This window comes from Stigmatopora argus, chromosome 1 (genome assembly GCF_051989625.1).
Source record: "Stigmatopora argus isolate UIUO_Sarg chromosome 1, RoL_Sarg_1.0, whole genome shotgun sequence".
Classification (NCBI taxonomy): Eukaryota; Metazoa; Chordata; class Actinopteri; order Syngnathiformes; family Syngnathidae; genus Stigmatopora; species Stigmatopora argus.
In genome coordinates this window covers 22,211,399-22,228,576 of record NC_135387.1, presented here as the reverse complement: position 1 = coordinate 22,228,576, position 17,178 = coordinate 22,211,399, and the positions used below count along the sequence as shown (strand labels likewise).

Here is a 17,178-nt window from a genome sequence, read left to right as displayed (position 1 = left end):
TAAATTATTCATCTTGTGTCTTGCAATATCCTGATAAGGTTTGCTTGAGTGCCAGAGGGGGTGGGGGTGTTGGAGCCTATCACAGCTAACTACGGGCAACAGGTGGGGGACACCCTGAATTGGTGGCCAGCCAATCGTCGGGTACAAGGAGACAGACAACCATTGGCGCTCAAAATCATACCTAAGGTCAATATAACGCGTTCAACCAGCCTACTATGCATGTTTTGGGGATCTGGTTCATCACCAGTCTGAGATCAACATTTTAATCTGGACTTCCTCTGTGCATTTTCTTCCCGTGCCTGTGTGGATTTTCTTCGGGTACTCCAGTTTTCTCCAACATTAAAAACATGCTTGGTAGACCGATTGACCACGTCAAATTGACACCAAATTAAATTGTGGTTGGTTATTTGTGTCCCTGTACGATTCAATTGGCTGACATCCAATTCAGGGTGAATACTCCACGTATACTTAATTTGCTGGGATGGACTCCCCTACCTCCATCACACTGAATGAATTAAAACAGTCTTAACGAGAGGAAAACACAATTCAAATATTCATTAATAAATACAAGACTCGAACGTCATGTTGATTTCTTGTGTTTTGGTACTGGTTTTGCTGGTTCATGAAATCGGCATAAGATCAATTTCTTAACATGATGATTTTTGATGAATTGATTGCGGAATTATAGTTCAGATTTAGTCAGTAAAAGACAGCCTTCTGTTGGTTAGGAATTTGCTTTCAAATTCTCTATTCCAAAAACAATATTTTTTTCACATTTCTGCCAAATTATGAATTCCAAAATTGTCATTCAGCTTTATATATTTTTGCTCTCCAAAACCCCATTTGCCACATCCAAAAAGACGTCGCAATTGACGTCCTATTCAAAGCGGAAGCTTTGCCTACGTCTGCGTGCGTAACAATCCACCCGGAAGTGGACTAATAAAAGTCAGTCTTTTTCGGGGTTTGGGCAAAGTTTAAAAAGAAAACCTGAATTAAAATGTTGCAGCTTCACTTCACTAAAGATGCTTTACCACACTCTATCAGCGGCGACTTCAACAACCTTAATAAATTCACCGAGGAGGTAAAGCGCGACATGCTAGCGGAGATCTTTCACCTTTACACAAACAAAGCTAGCGGAGAACGTCAAATCATTTGACATACGGGGGAGTAGCGCAGACTACGCCGGCGAAACTGCATTTAGTGCATGCAAAGACATTGAGGCTGTGTTTTTGTGCGCCTCAAAGAGGCAGTGATGAAGTTTTATACACGAAACAGAACTCATCTCTTAATATGTATAATAAACTGGGAAAAACCTCACACCATTAGTGAATGGCAAACAATACGGCACAATGGCAAATAAGCAGAAATCATTTGACGTTCTCCAAACTCTTGTCAAGCATGAAACAATTTTAATTTTTAAATTATTTTTTTGTTTTAAATTTTCAGCAATTTATTCGTCTGGTGGAAATCCTTTTCCAGTTTTTGCTCGAGCCAAAAGCGGTAAGCACAAAAATGCTTAGTCAAATATGCCTCTTATGAAATGCTCTAATGTGTATGAAATATTTTCTGTACTAAGTGTCACACTAAATAGCAGCATATTTTATGATTATTCAGACATACTAATATACTATAGTCAAGTCTGTGAATAACATACAGGATTTGATGAACTAACCCAATCACTGCCATTTGGATGGGCAATGAATTATTAATATTATAATACAAAATATTGAGCATTGTTCTAGCACTAAACAGTTTCACGAAGACCTAGGAAGTTGCAATTAGAGACACAAGATTAACCCAATGATGACGAATCATAGTAGACATCTATTACAATGATACTATTACTAATATACTGAATCATTGTACGTATGTGTCGGTCTGTGTTTATTGTAGGTAGAGAAATTGATGCAGCAGCTGAGTGATTTTGCAGATGAAAATAGGATGAGTGCAGGCCCACTAAAGAACCTGATGAAGAGCGTCATTCTCGTGCCGCAGGGTAATTTTGAGACACACACTCCAAACATGAAAAGAGTAGGACCAGTTTCAACCTGGGAATTCAAACATGAATTTTATCCAACCATCCTATAAACTATGTCATACTGTTTTAGGTCTGTGGCAAACAGGTGTAAACAAATCCTTATTATGGGTTACAATAGGAAATGTTTATTTTTCAGGTGCAATTAAGAAAAATTTAACTTCTGTGCAACTGAAAGAAGATTTGCAGAGCTTAGGTATGGTTTATAATGTATATAGCATATTTTCCTATCAGGTTGCAAGTCAAATTGACCAGTTATAAATTCCATTCCATATGTTATTCAAATCCTTGTCTTTGCCTTTACAGGGCTTCACGAGGACAAGGCGGCTCACTTTTCTCAACAGGTCCTGCTCTTTCTCTTGTTGAATTGCCAGTCCTTTCCCAACTTACCCTTGTGCTACCTTGCAGTGGGAAGAGCATCGTGCGACACTTTGTAGACTGGCTGTGAGGCAAATATTGACCGTCAACAGACTGGTGGACATGGAATGGAAGTTTGGTGGTGAGATGAATCAGAATATAGTTATCATATTGATGTGAATATTGCCATTATTTTTGCGTTCTTTGGTTGTTATGGCTACATAACATGCATTGATATTTTTATGTTTTGTAGTCCACTGGACTGAAAAGTTGTAATAGTAATTTTCTGTTTGTCCAAACAGAATCCTACCAAGCTGCCATTACCATTTTACTGCTTTGAGTATTGAAAAATAAAGTCTGTTTTTGGCACCAGTAACTTGAGCTGTCAACTGCACTGCCTCCAGTTGCATGACATAAATACTACATCATATTCAAGCAGACTCGTTTAAACGGAGATCCAAATCGAGATCTGCTAGATTATAAGTGAAATATGTAACGGGGTGTTTTCTGTTCTTTCAGTCAGAGCGTCTCTGTGTAAATGGGCCCTTAGTGGCAGGGCCCCTTGGTCTATTAAGTCACAAAGTATTAGCATAATGGTAATCTGTTGTTAAAATACACTTGTTTATCTTTCAACAACATGCTTTGTTTTACCAGTGGAGGTATTAAAATGCTCATTGACATGCTAACAGAGTGCATCTCTACGTGTCTCCACGCAAATCATCATGTTGTCTGCAAGCTGGGCCTTTAATTTAAAATCCCTAATGAGCTAATAAATTGACAATAATTCTAGTTCAACATTAAGTGTTGGCATTTAAGGGGAAAATAAAATCGTTTAGTTGACAATTAGTAAATTCAATATTGTTTTGAATTACTCGGCACAACCAAAAGGAAGCTTAAGTACACACAAAATAGTTGGCCTCTTTAACTTTTTGGTTTGTTCTAAAAATGTTGTTTCAAATAAAGACGTGTGTGTTTTAACCTCTGACTTTTAGTGACTGTTGGCACGAGTGAGATCCACAAGATGAGCAACATCTTTCTCCAGGTAAGCCCTCCACACCAGCGGGCTCAAACTTTCTTTGCTCAATATCTACTTTTTGACAATCTAACCTTCAGCCAGCTACCTTTTTTCCCCCGGGCCTTGGAACTTGCAATGTTTTATTTTACTGTTAGCATTTTGAGCAAAAAAAAAACAAAGTACTTTGATCCCTCGTATCAACGTTAAATGGTTTGTCTGTCTTCATTGGTTGCAGCTCAAATTGGTCGTCCAGAAGGGAAATTCGACAGAAAACCTCTACATGGGTGAGAATTTATGTTAAAAGACTGTCATTTTTCGAGGCTAACAGATTTTTTTTCTACAAATTTAAAATCTCATATTTATTGTATGGAGTTTTTTCAACTACACATTGGATGTTCACTTTATTACAGTATGCAATATATAATTTTACAAAAATATACACTGTAATAACAAATGTTAGTAATATAACATTACTTACAAATCGTTTATAATAAACCTGCCTGAATATTGTTGTGGCCTTTTCATAATCACATTGGGGTCAATGCATTCTCTCAAGTAGTTAAGATAAGTATATTGTATTCCAAATGGTTTTAAGTGACATTTCATCTCTTTGTATTTTTCAGAATTGTCTCTTCCCCAGTTTTACAACTTCCTGCACGAAATGGAGAGAGCCAAGGCCAGCATGGATGCTATTAGTTGAGCGTGTTATTGCATGTGGGTTGAGTAAACTTTCAATTTTTGTATGTTCATCCATCTATAGTGTATACAAAGTTATTCAAAAATAATTTGCCGTTTGTTTCTGAGTAATTTGCAAGTATGATTCTCACAATCATTTTATAGGAATTCCTCCTACGTGTAGCATCAGCATAGCATGATTCATCAAAAGGTCCTTAAAATAAGCTAACTCTTTGCCTTCCTTTGACAATGATAGAAGTCCAAATTTTTTAAGCTGGGACAGTTGGGTATATATGCTCATCTTTCTGTGCCCTGGCAACGCTAGATGTTCAATCTATTTAGACTGGGAGTTGCAATTGTTTGCTGACATCCTCTCCATTCACAATTGGGTGTCTATTGCAAGAGAATAGCCCTCTATTTGTTTGGAAACAAATTCAGGTTTGTACAAACCACCACACACAGTAGATTCTCAAAATAAAGTTGCATCCAAAATAAAATGAGTGACTCTATTTGGGGGGGAAAACAGTATACACATTTACACGTCTATACATGTACAGTGTCCCTCAAGCGAGTGGCTGTAGTGGAGGATTTATACGACATCATCTACGTCATGCAGAGCTCATACAAGTCGGAAAAGCTCCTTGGTACATCGGTCAAAAGCAGACCTACCAAGCTGCAAGTTTGCTTTCTTTTTTTGGTTACAGTAAAAAAATATTTAAAAAATGTTGAAATCAAGTGACCTAAACTAACCACATTGGCTTTAAATTAGGAAGTGGTGACTCCGCCATATTGTAAACTTCAAAACAAATGACTGTGCCCTATACTATATATAGTACGTGCATATACGTACGTATTTACTGTACAATCACCTTTCTGTTGGGATAGTTTCAAAACATGCCACAAGAGGGCACCCTACGGTGGCATGTTTGCAGGCCAAAGGCTTTAAATCTCATTATAGTAGTACTTGTACGTATAATGACAATAAAAGCATTCAATTAAATTAGTTCTCAGGCACACAAAACACTGCTCACCTCTTATAAATTGGCATGAAAATGTTTATAAATGCTTTAAAACAGAAGCCCAAAGGGAACATATACATGGTTAAAAATACAAACTCTTCCTCTTGTGGGTGTAGCACTTTATACTGAACTCTTTGTACCCTTTTAATTAGAAGATACATTAGTGCATATCGACGCATCTCAAAACACAAAAAGCAATTCTTATTTTTCATTGATGTAATTGTTAATCGATGGTGGAAATGTAATATTTATGAAATTCAGTTTTGAGTTGCGTCCAAACAATTTTGCACAGCAGATTGATTCTTACCTATAAAACAATACCTCTGTTTGATTTTATGGATTACTGGCCTCATCCTTACTAACTGGGTTTCTGAGATTCATAGGCTTCACTGATTCAACAACACCATCCGCTCTATGAAAAACACAAAGATGACAGAGCTGCTGACACTTTCCTCTGACAGACACACGGAGGTGACACAAAGATAATTAATTAGACTTCCCTTCTCTGGTTATGCCTCGATGTTTAACCCTTCATCCATTTTCTATACAGCCGACAGTATTCTCTTTAGTACCTGGGGGTGAGCTAGCGCCTAATCCAGATGACTTTTGGAAAAATGCACCTAAATTTGGTCAATCCGAGCAAATTCACCAAGGCCACCTTATGGATAATTGAACCCCAACTTTGAAAAATATGAGCCCAACCTGCTAACCACCATGTTGCAAAACCTTCAACTTTTAAAGATCTTTTCAGATATTTTTATTTTACATGGACTTACTGTACAATACTTGAGGGGATGTATTATTTGATTTGGATTTGCGTCATTACTCTTATTGATGTGGATGTTTTCGTTACTTTGACGCAGATAGCGAAGACGTACGATTTACCACCCAGACATGCATTGACATGTTTCCTGGTGACTGTCAGAAGAGGATACACTCCGGTCTACATTGTTTTGAAGGTATATGCAGCCATACACTACTTATAGATGATACAAAAATGGGATGCAAATTAGATTCATTTTACTGTAATTGAGAGATTATAGTAATCATACATCTTAAACTGTATGGTTGATATTCTTCATAGTCAAATTCTGACCTTTTATGCACAATGAGCTAAAGAAGTAGAACCTTTCAATTAGTGGATAGATTTTTTTAATGCTTTGTCTCCCGTCTGCTTTCAAAACAATTCCTCCTTCCATCAAAGTGACCCTCCCCCAAATGGTGCACAGCCAGCCCCTCATTAACCATGCCACCTAATTGACAGCTTCACATAAAGAAATATGGCCAGGAAGCTTGCCAAACCCTGGGAGGGAATGGGAAGGTTTAAGCCACACAGATGGGACGACCACATGATTTCGCATCAATGTACAGGCACATAAATATGACAGAACTGTGTGTATGTGTGTGTGTGTGTATGTTTAGCCCAGCAGGGAAGCAAGGCAATTACGAAGCTTAGACTCACACGTGTGCAAGCACAGACACACGCAGTGTTACGATGATATGACTTGTGCTAAAGTTCAGCTGTGAATTATTAAATGCAATTAGTCAGTATGGAACAGACATTACATTACGTGTTTGTGTGTGAGCCAACTGTTCTCTGTCTGTTTGTCTGTATACTAAAAGTCAACTTCTTTGTACTTTTCCCACTGTTTTTCAAGATTGTTTACACACCTTGTCTGAAAGTATGCGTCATGTTTTCAGAGCGCATAAACACAAATCCAAAAACAAACCCACCAACCAGGTGAGGATTGTGTTAGAGATAATTCAGGTATACATTGACTAACTTGGGGCATACACTAAAAAAATATTTGATCAAATATTTATTTGTGAAGACAAGATATGAAAATGTTGATAGCAAGACCCTCTCACTCAATATGAAATCTGACAGTAATATAGAGAATACGTATATAGATTTTTGAGCAGTGCACCATTTCTCATAACATTAGTTATCGGTTGTCCAAGGCGTCACTTTTTTTTAATCATTGTGTGTATCTGTGAGGATTCTATTATTTCTTGAGGCCACAAAGAAACAAAAATAATCCTTTTATCTGTTTGGAAATACTTTTTAATTTAAAAAAAATAATTGTCTTCTTTATGATTGAAAAAAACACTTTTTTCCCCACGTGCTATCGCTTTATTTTCCCAAAAGCGTATTAAATTCTATCACTTTTTTTAATCATTGTGTGTATCTGTGAGGATTCTATTATTTCTTGAGGCCACGAAGAAACAACGAATTTCCTTTTATCAGTTTGGAAATACTTTTTAATTAAAAAAAATAATAGTCTTCTTTATGATTGAAAAAAAAACACTTTTTTCCCACATACTATCACTTTATTTTCCCAAATGCATATTAAATTCTATCACTTTCGAACTGAACCAAATCCTAATCCTAATCAATTACTACTCCTTTGAATAGATTGTTCTTGTATTGAACAACTGAGCTGTTAGCATTATTTTGCCAATAAAAGAAAGCATAGTATCACACTTCGATAATCATTTTGAATATTTGTAGTAATGAAAAAGGGTATGTGTGTGTGTAAGGGCATCTTTGTAATTATTATTGTAGCCATGGAAACCATGCCAGCAAGGTCCATAATATTACTTGCTGTCACTTATCTGTCAGTGCGTGTGTTTATGGAGATAATGGTCAATGTAACAGACTGCTTCCAATTAAGTCATACCTCCGAGAGTCAGCTTAATTAACGAGATACACACACATTGTTTGCATGAGCACACCTGCGACACACTCCAACACACACACCCCACTACAGTATTTACAGAGACATATGCAGACATATTTGTTACATTAAGGCTATATATTATATATGTATGTATGTTTTTTTACAGGCAGCGCACACGTCAAACTTGCATTTTCATAAATTCTGTACACAGTATTCCAAGGGTGTCAAACTCAGGTTGGTTCGCGGGCCGCATTAACGTCAACGCCATTTCATGTGAGCTGGACCATTTTAGATGTAATATCTAGAAAAATAAATTTGATTAAAACTGGATCAAAAGCCTTATATAGTCTGTTTTTATAGATCTAAAGCAATGTTTATTTGAGCTTTAATTTTCTTAGCAATGGAAAATGTCTTTTTATCATGTTTTTTATTTCAAATGGAAACAAAATATTTTTTTAAAGTGGAAAACGAAAAATATTTGTATATTAATTTTTAGATTTTACAAAATGCGTTTTGAACTAAAACACAAAAGAAAAAAATGGATTAAAAAAATTGCAATGATTGTTTTTAAAAAAGGGGAAAATCAGGAAATGTAATGTACATCTATAATCATTTGAATTTGATCCTAAAACAGAAAGTCGGCACTCATGATTTACTTTCTCGGGCCGCACAAAATGATGCAGCGGGCCAGATTTGGCCCCCGGGCCGGCACTTTGACACCTGTGCAGTATTCGGAACATTTCAATACAACAGAATAATCATGACATTGAATAGTGATTATGTAGCCTATGAATAACATCTAATTTTCTAAACCGCCTTATCCTCATTAGGATCGCAGGGGGTGCTGGAGCCATTCCCAGCTGTCTCTGATGGACACCATGAATCGGTGGCCAGCCGACCGCAGGGCACAAAGAGATGGACAACCATGCACACTCACACCCATACCTAGGGGCAATTAAGAGTGTCCAAACAGCCTACCATGCATGTTTTTGGGGGAATTTGGGAGGAAATTGGAGTACCCGGGGGAAACCCATGCAGGCCCAGGGAGCACATGCAAACTCCACACAGGTATGAATAAAATCCCCTATATATATATATATATATATATATATATATATATATATATATATATATATATATATATATATATATATATATATATATATATATATATATATATATATATATACATATATATATATATATATATATATATATATATAAAGTAAATGCAAACGCTTACAAAACAACATGATTGCAGAAGCAACATTTGGGGTGTGCATACAGCTTTGTCCATTCGTGCACATCTTTAACCTAAGCAATTTTTTTTTCATCTCCCCCTATATCTGTACCCTCATCCCAATTTAATAAGGGGAGGAAATGAGCTGCTTCCTTTGTGTACGTGTGAGTGTGTGTGTGCGCTCACTCCCTTGTTACTCATGCCGTGCATAATTGGACTTGAGTTTGTCTGTCTCCTTGACCTTGATGTATTTAATAAAGGGACAATACTTATGAATAAAAATATACATATTTAAATAAGACCGAAGAGCAATGGACCTAGCACTGACCTCTGGGGTACGCCAAGACTGTTATTCCTTGAAGTAGATTTTGTATTTTGTATCCTGACACACTGCGATCTCAGCGAGAAAGGCCGAGTACACCTTAGACTGGTCGTCAGTCACTTGCAGGGCACACAGAGAGACAAACAACCATTCACACTCACAATCATACCACCACCAGCGGGAACCGAGTCCGCATCGGCAGACACACGATTCAGAGTGCTCAACCCGACTACTCTGCATCTTTTGGCAATCTGGTGGTGTGATTGTGGGTCGTGAATGGTCATTGAACTTTTTATTGGGAATAAAATCATTATTTTCTGAGCATCAAGTGAAACTAGATTATTTCCCTCTACAATGGATGGAATTTCACCACCTCACTAAGGTTCTGAAAGTGTAGCGATTTGATAATTGATTTGTCACGCGGTGCAATGCCCTGCACTTCCTTACCAAACCAACAGGTAGCGGCGTTGCTCTGCAAAGAGTGGAACAAGCGCAAATTCATGTACGTAATGATACTCAAACTGATATTATACATTCATTAATATTGATCGAATTAAGTATATTATCCAGTTTGAACTAACACTTTCTTCATGTGTTTGACTTGAACTGGTATTTCAAGTACAATTTCATGTACAAGACATAATGATACACCAACTTGCATCTCCTCATCTCATTTTCTGAACCGCTTTATCATCATTAGGGTCGTGGGGGGTGCTGGAGCCTATCCCAGCTGACTCCTAGAGGTGGGGGACATCCTGAATCGGTGGCCAGCCGATCGCAGGTCACAAGGAGACGGGCAACCATGCACACACACCCATACCTATGGGCAATTTAGAGTGTCCAATCAGCTTGCCACGCATGTTTTTGGAATGTGGAAGGAAACCGGAGTACCCGGAGGAAACCCACGCAGGCCCGGGGAGAACATGCAAACTCCACACAGGTGGACCGACATGGATTTGAACCCAGGACCCCAGAGCTGTGAGACTGACGGGCGGGCAAACTATTCCACAAAGGCCGCAGTGGGTGTGGGTTTTCATGCCAACCCATTAAGTGGACACCTTTTCACCAATCTGGTGTCCTACAAGTGCAATCAGTGGATTGCAGTCAGGTGCTTTTTGTTTTTGGCAGAAATCTCATTGGTTAAATTTTCTGCGCTGGATCGGTTGGAACAAAAACCTGCACCCACAGCGGCCCTTGAGGGCCGGTTTTCCCACCCCTGCGCTAATCACTCTCACCACTTGGCCACCCCCAACTTACATTATTTATTGTTTTTAAGTATACTGTACAGGGAATGTTTTAACTTACAAGTTTTACTAATTTTGACTTTTGAATCTTAGAAATGTAATTAATTCCAGAAATTAGTAAGAAAGCAAAACATTGGTGCAATTATTTGAAAAGTAAAAACACAATCATGATTTGGAAAAACCTGCTTATTTCAAATAGATTCATGTCCTTCTCTAATATACTATTCAAAAGGGGCATCGTTCTCTCTCAGTCTCCCAGTCGCTCAACCACGATGACGCAACATTCGTGACCACGCCCCCTCTCGCGACAGCCAGGCCGAGTCTTGGGGGGGTCGTGCGCGCGCGCCGCTGCATCCTCCCTCGCGCAGCAGCCACGTTCGCGGCCAGATCCGAGGCACAACAACAACAATCATGCAGAATAGCAATTATTAACGCAACATTGGAGGAACTAAAGAGCCACGATCGAGAAAAAACCAGTCGTCTTTCATCTTTCTTCTCAAAACGGAGTAAAAAGGTAAACACGACTCTCTGTCATCCTTTCCATCCTTATCGTCAGCTGTCATGTTGCGTTCACTTGTTTGTGCTTCGATCACGCAGTGACTTTTTTGTTGTTGTTTTTTTTGCGACCCTGGTGCGCGCAGAACGGACAACATCCCAACTGATGGTCACTGCGGCTCCTTGTGCGCCATCACTGCTGCACATTGTTCTGGGCGTGCGTGTGTATCTGTGCGTGTGCGTGTGCGTGTGCGTGTGCGTGTGTTTGCGTGTGTGTGTGTGTGTGTGTGTGCGTGCGTGCGTGCGTGGGCGCCTGGTGCACATTGACCCCATCCACAAGCACGTGGCCTAGGACAATTGTCAATTGACTCAACTAATATATATTTTTTAGACCTACAGTCCTGTATTGTTTGAGCATTATAAAAAATGGCCTTTATCTATAAGCAATTAAGCAACATAAATAATTGTTTTTTTACACACATTATACACTGTTGTCTATCCATCCGCCCATTCACCCCGAGCCATTTTGATAGACAGGCGTGAAATTTCGTGGTCTATAAAAGCAGGAAGCGCTAAAAATCTTCAAAACTCATGCCGCAAATTGAACAGGAAGTTTGTCATATTAAGTTTAAAACATTCTGGGCAGATTCCAGAACTTTTACTGTCCAACTCCTGAGTAAAAATGTTCCCCAATATTGCCCCAATCGTAAGTGGGCGATGCTAAATTGCCAAGCCTTCTTGACTGTTTTGTCCAATGTCCGACCAAGCATTCCGTCAACAAAAAATAGATGCGTTCTTTGCTGCTCAAAGCTGGAATTATTCATGATTTCTTCTTCCTTTTTTCTTCAGTTGAGTCAGTGAGCAAGGAGAAGTTGCAAAGGAGGCTTTGTTTTTGTGTCGTGGGTTGGTTGGCCTCTTTGAGATAAGAAGCATAAAGTTCAGGGTTCAGGGATTTAATGGAGCCTTTGGCTATGTTGCATGGGTTCATCAGTGCCTTAAAAGGAAATTCAACACATTTGTCAAAACTTAAACAAGAAAAACATTTGCAATCTCTGATTTTCTTCATCTGAAGCTCTTCATTTTTATGTATAAAATTCCTTGGACTTTGCAACATCTTGCTTTCAGGAAGAGTCATGTTTATGGGTTTTCGCACTCAATAGTTTAAATGAGAGAATGTGATCTTTCGGCCTTATGCTACCTGATATACTTTGCAAAGATAGGCAAAACAGTAGCAAGTACAAATCCACAGTACAAGTGACAAGTAGCTAGCTAATAACTGGGTCATTCCATGCGAGACTAAACAATGACGTAAATATTTCTTTTATAGTCTAAAGGCCTGTCAAGACACTGCTCATGCTGTCTTTGTTGTTAAGTATTTTAGACGACTATCTTTTTTTAACATTCCTTCATTATTGTGTAGAAATACCGATTAAATTAGGTATTTCCTAAGTACAGCCATCGATTCCTGGAGACTGATTTTTTCATTTTTTGTATCAGGGCTGTTTAATTTAGTGCACCCTCAATGATACCTGTAGGTTAGGAGTTAGCCTTTTTCATCACAGCCTTCAGCCTGTAGTAGCACACTAATGCATGTTAGTATGGGTGTCTTGATCAAACCAATGTGAATGAATGTGTGTGTGAGCGAGGAGCTGCACTGGTTGGCCAGTATAATTTAATGCTTGGGTGATGAAATGATGCTCCATGAGTGATAATCTGACTGTGGGTTTCTGTGTATGAGACCACAAGGTCCATAATACTAGATTGTAGTATTATATTAGCATTAACTTTTCACAAATCATCCATAGTTACTCCTTGCATTTGTTGCGAATGTTGAATATCTAACTTTAAGATGTCATTGTGTCCACTCCTAAAACACAGCTGTATTTATTTGGATATATGTGCTTAAATTTTTTAGGCAGGTCAAAATTGCTCTCTTACCACTGTATATGTTAAAAACAACTCCTGACATTGGGAATTGTCCTCAGATGAATCCCAGTGAAACAATTTACCTGTCTGTGAGTAATATTTATTAAACATTATTTGCGACTGGGGCTTGCCAAGATGCCATGTAGAAATATTTTAAACTTTGCCCCCAAAATGTAAGGTCTTAAAATTTAGTAAGACAACGGCATCTCTGTTTGTTCTGAATTGAATGTGCAGCACTCGTGTGCAGAGTCCAACCCTCCAAGGCTCTTTTCATCTCCCCCATTCAACAGCAACACTCTTGAAAATTAAACATTAACTCTTTTATATGCAGCACACAAAGTCATCATGTACAGTATGTCAATGCCGTTTAAATCATGGTAAAATATGTCAGAATGTTTAAGGGCTCTTGGGTGCATGATGTGGGATGAAAATAAAATTTCTTGGTTTCTTTTTTCCCTCCACAAACATCTGATTTTCAATTAGAATGTATAGCTTGGAGTTGTGTACCTCTTGATGTATATGCAACATTGACAGTTTAATGATGAATGTTCACTTTGTTTTTGTTGTACAGCAATTAGTATGCAGTCTAACCTCAAAAGCCATAAGTGACTCGGACCACTTTTGGTTTCTGAGAGACCCCCAGTGGTTCTGCTATATTACCCCTTTTCACACTTCAACGTTCCAGTGTGATGTGTGGCTTGACTTCCAAGCTGATTTTTATACAATCGGTAAAAATTAAGAACAACTGGTGCATTTATAGGGGATGTAATGGGACCACAAATTGTACTAGTTTTGTTTCCATTTTCTTTGCAGAACAAATAATGAATAATAATAATAATAATAATAATAATAATAATAATAATAATAAGACGTTGTGATAACCGTGTTTGGTTTTGTCCACCTGTATGCCTTTTTACAATGGAAGATTTTGGCTAGGCAAAAGCGTAGTTTCATATAGAGGTAAGCGACCTGTATCCTCAACAGCGGAATGACAAATTACAAGTCCGTAACTTACACTTATTAGGTCTTTGCCGATTAAACGTAGCTTATGGAGAAGCACCATCAATTTCGTCACACGCAGTTTCTGCGTGTGATGACAAGTAGGCTTTTGTGTTGTGATAATGACGACAGGGCCTATGTCCGATTATTATTATTATTATTATTATTATTCCCTCTGTGAAATGGACAATAAAGGATATCACCTAATAAGGCAACACTGTATTGTGCGAAGAATCATGATGATCAGTAAATAGGACAGGCCAGCACAAGTGAGCCAGAGAGCGCTACACCCTGTGAGGCGGGGTCGTGAAAATTAGCAAATAGGATGTGACAGGACGGGCGGGTGCAACTGAAAGCAAAAAAGCAACACAGCCAAGTTGCAAAGTCTCTAACGATAGGACCATAGGTAGGACAGGTGGTCTTAGGCATTGTGAGATAACGATGCAACAAGTGGGAAATGTGGCTCTTTGCATAGAATGCTGCAGCATCAAATCTGCTGTAGATTTAGCTGGTCATTTTTTTCTGACTTCTTCACAATCCTGCCTTCATCTAGATCTATCTTTTTTTATCCAAAGGCAAAATAAACAAATACAAAAAGACGAATATATACGTCTTTGATGGTCAGTTTGGAAAAATCCAGTAAAAATGGCATCAGCAGTACTTAATGCCATTTAAAAAAAAAGAAAAAAAAAAGAGCAGCCTTTAAGACAGCCCAGGGGTTACAAAAAGAAAGAGCCATTTGAAGTGCTACATATTCGGTGTATGTTATACGACATGTAACAAATAAGACCAAATAGGGCAGGGATCGTGAGCCAGGAAGTGAAGGGACTACCCGTGCAGTTTTACATCCCTTAAAGAATTCAAATGGAAAGTAGCCATGGTTTTCAGATGGCTATCAGCTAGTTTTGACTATGTGAATCTAGTGTGGAAGTGAGATTTGTCAGGTGTAATCCAGTCCTGTGCTGGAAGGCCAGGAGCTTAATGGTCCTCAGGCAGATTTGTGACTGACTGGATTAAGGCAGGCTCAGCATTTTGACCATTCGGCTAATCTCTGACATGCACGACGAAGCGACAACCCTTGGGTCAGTGTGTGTATGTGTGACACCAAACAGTGTTTTATGGAGGCTCCGCTGTTGATTCAAGCTCCTTTGCCCGCCACTCCTTGACGGCCAAGTCAATCATTAGCAGAAGCTGTGTGCACAGAGAACACTTTTGAGGATGGAACGTGCCCCAAAAGTTGCACTTTTGAGCCGTAAAGAATATTGGCCAAAAGTCGCCACCGTATGTAACGTCATCATGTCAGCATGCCTCTCTAAAACTACATATCTTTAGCCACGCCTCATTGTTCTTGTCCTTTCCCAATGTATACGTACTGTATATACATGTAGTACATGCTGTATATTTTCAATTATAAGTAGCCCCCCCCACACTTTAAATGGTCTCTCTCTCTCTCTCTCTCTCTCTCTCTCTCTCTCTCTATATATATATATATATATATATATATATATATATATATATATATATATATATATATATATGGACAAGGTGAAACATTTATATTAACATTATTATTACTTTTATTATTATTTTTGATTATTTTTGTTTGTTTTCTGAATAAAAAGGGACTGTATCATGATTGTATCATATTGAAATTATATTACATGTTTACTCTATATATAAACATTATTTGGTATATTGTATTTGTTTCTACTTCTTTGTTCACAATATGTATGTGTATGTAAAGTTCACTCAATGGCGCAAAAAATTAGAGGACTGCTGAACTATAGAATTCTTGGAGTACTGCCGATTTTTTTGAAGGAAGTACTAAATATGCATTTATTCATAAGACTACAGTTTCTCGATTACATTTTATTGGATGTATTTCATACGTAATTAAAAAAAGACATCTGCCTTAAAAGTGTAAATGTGTCGGAGCATTTGACACGTCTAAACTTCTACAAATTCGCCAATAATTTCATATAAAAATAGGAAATCTACCTTATCTTTCCTGGATTTCCTTGACATTCACAAGATTAAATAAAGTACATTGTCTCCAGGATTTCCAGGCAGCCTGGAAATTTGCTGAATCATAGCCATTTTGTTAATGCATTGGGTGTGTCCAAAGAGGTTCTGGGTGGATGGAGAGTGCTTTGGTAAAGGAGCATAAGAAAGGGGATAGGAATATGACCAATAGAGAATAGCACTGAATCATGTTGGATGTAATAGTGGGTTGCCAAGGAAACATGGCAACACCATGACAAAGGAGGTTGTGCATGTGTGCGTATGTGTGTGCCTGTGTGTATGGGGAAGATAGGAGGCCTGGATGCTTAAGAGTTGTCAGGATGAGAGGATGCAGGCATGGGGGAAGGGGTAGGGAGGTAAAAGGGGGGTGGGGTGGGTTGAGAGCACTGATTTTGATGCCAGCTTTAGGGTCCACCAGCTCTGCACCATGGTAACAAAGAGAGACCCTCCACATTCCCCCACAATATCAAAAGCTTTATTGTTATTTTTTAATCATCTATCAGTTTATTCATGAACTAAAAAAGCACTGACTCACAATTAATAGCCTTATCACCATGTATGGTGTTACTTATTGTACAAGTGGATCAAAAGCAATATCATTGTTTTATTGTTGCGTGGACTACAGTCTCAATTCAATCCCCTGTTGATATCATGCTGTATTGTATGATCACGCAAGTTATTGTAACTGGATTAAACATCAAGCGTGGTATATTATTGCTGCATATTATCACTGCAAGTGACTTAAGTATAGGTTAAATGCTGTGTTGTGTCATGATTGTTTTTTTATTTTGAATTTGATATGCTCTATTATTACAGTAGATAACAGTCATTGCTATTATCTTATTATTACTGTAGAGTAACAATAACATCACGGGAGGATGTTTTGGATATTTTGCCCTGCCTTAGTGGGCACGTTCTGTTGAGTAGATGAGGGACTGGACAAAGATCCTTCCGTTTGTCCACAAGCTAACTTGATTAGCTTAGCAGTGCCATCCGGCTGCTGCGCAGCTTTGACAAACAGGAACACAATCGTACTGTAGTGTGTGAGTGTGTGCACCCAGAGGCTGAGCCCTCCCTTTAATTGCTGTAGGGAGCAAATTGATGCTTACTTGGTCAATTGTCTGAAATGCGTTGTGAATCCCTTTTGT

At 38.4% G+C, this 17,178-nt stretch overlaps 2 protein-coding genes across 4 annotated transcripts in view; both read left to right on the top strand.

Moving 5' to 3' along the window:
- Positions 1-921: 921 nt before the first annotated feature.
- On the top strand, positions 922-8,010 carry commd7 (COMM domain containing 7). Of its 3 annotated transcripts, XR_013303062.1 has the most exons (11): positions 922-1,081; positions 1,447-1,500; positions 1,894-1,996; positions 2,175-2,231; positions 2,342-2,379; positions 2,444-2,534; positions 3,385-3,434; positions 3,643-3,691; positions 4,031-4,121; positions 5,965-6,060; positions 6,306-8,010. XR_013303062.1 is itself a non-coding variant. In XM_077608474.1 (10 exons), the coding sequence occupies exons 1-9, from the start codon at positions 998-1,000 to the stop codon at positions 4,105-4,107; spliced, it is 603 nt and encodes a 200-aa protein (XP_077464600.1). In that variant the 5' UTR covers positions 922-997; the 3' UTR covers positions 4,108-4,121; positions 5,965-8,010. The 3 variants fall into 3 exon arrangements, 2 of the variants coding, with proteins under 2 accessions (XP_077464600.1, XP_077464599.1); XM_077608474.1 differs by having other exon boundaries at positions 5,965-8,010; XM_077608473.1 differs by lacking the exons at positions 5,965-6,060; positions 6,306-8,010 and having other exon boundaries at positions 4,031-4,192.
- Positions 8,011-8,749: 739 nt separating this feature from the next.
- LOC144081793 (nucleolar protein 4-like) overlaps positions 8,750-17,178 on the top strand; it is a 28,355-nt gene continuing 19,926 nt past the window's right edge. The window contains exons 1-2 of the mRNA XM_077608469.1: positions 8,750-8,850; positions 10,840-11,102. Of these exons, the coding sequence (XP_077464595.1) occupies positions 8,766-8,850; positions 10,840-11,102 (348 nt within the window). The 5' untranslated portion in view covers positions 8,750-8,765. The remainder of the gene's footprint in view (positions 8,851-10,839; positions 11,103-17,178) is intronic.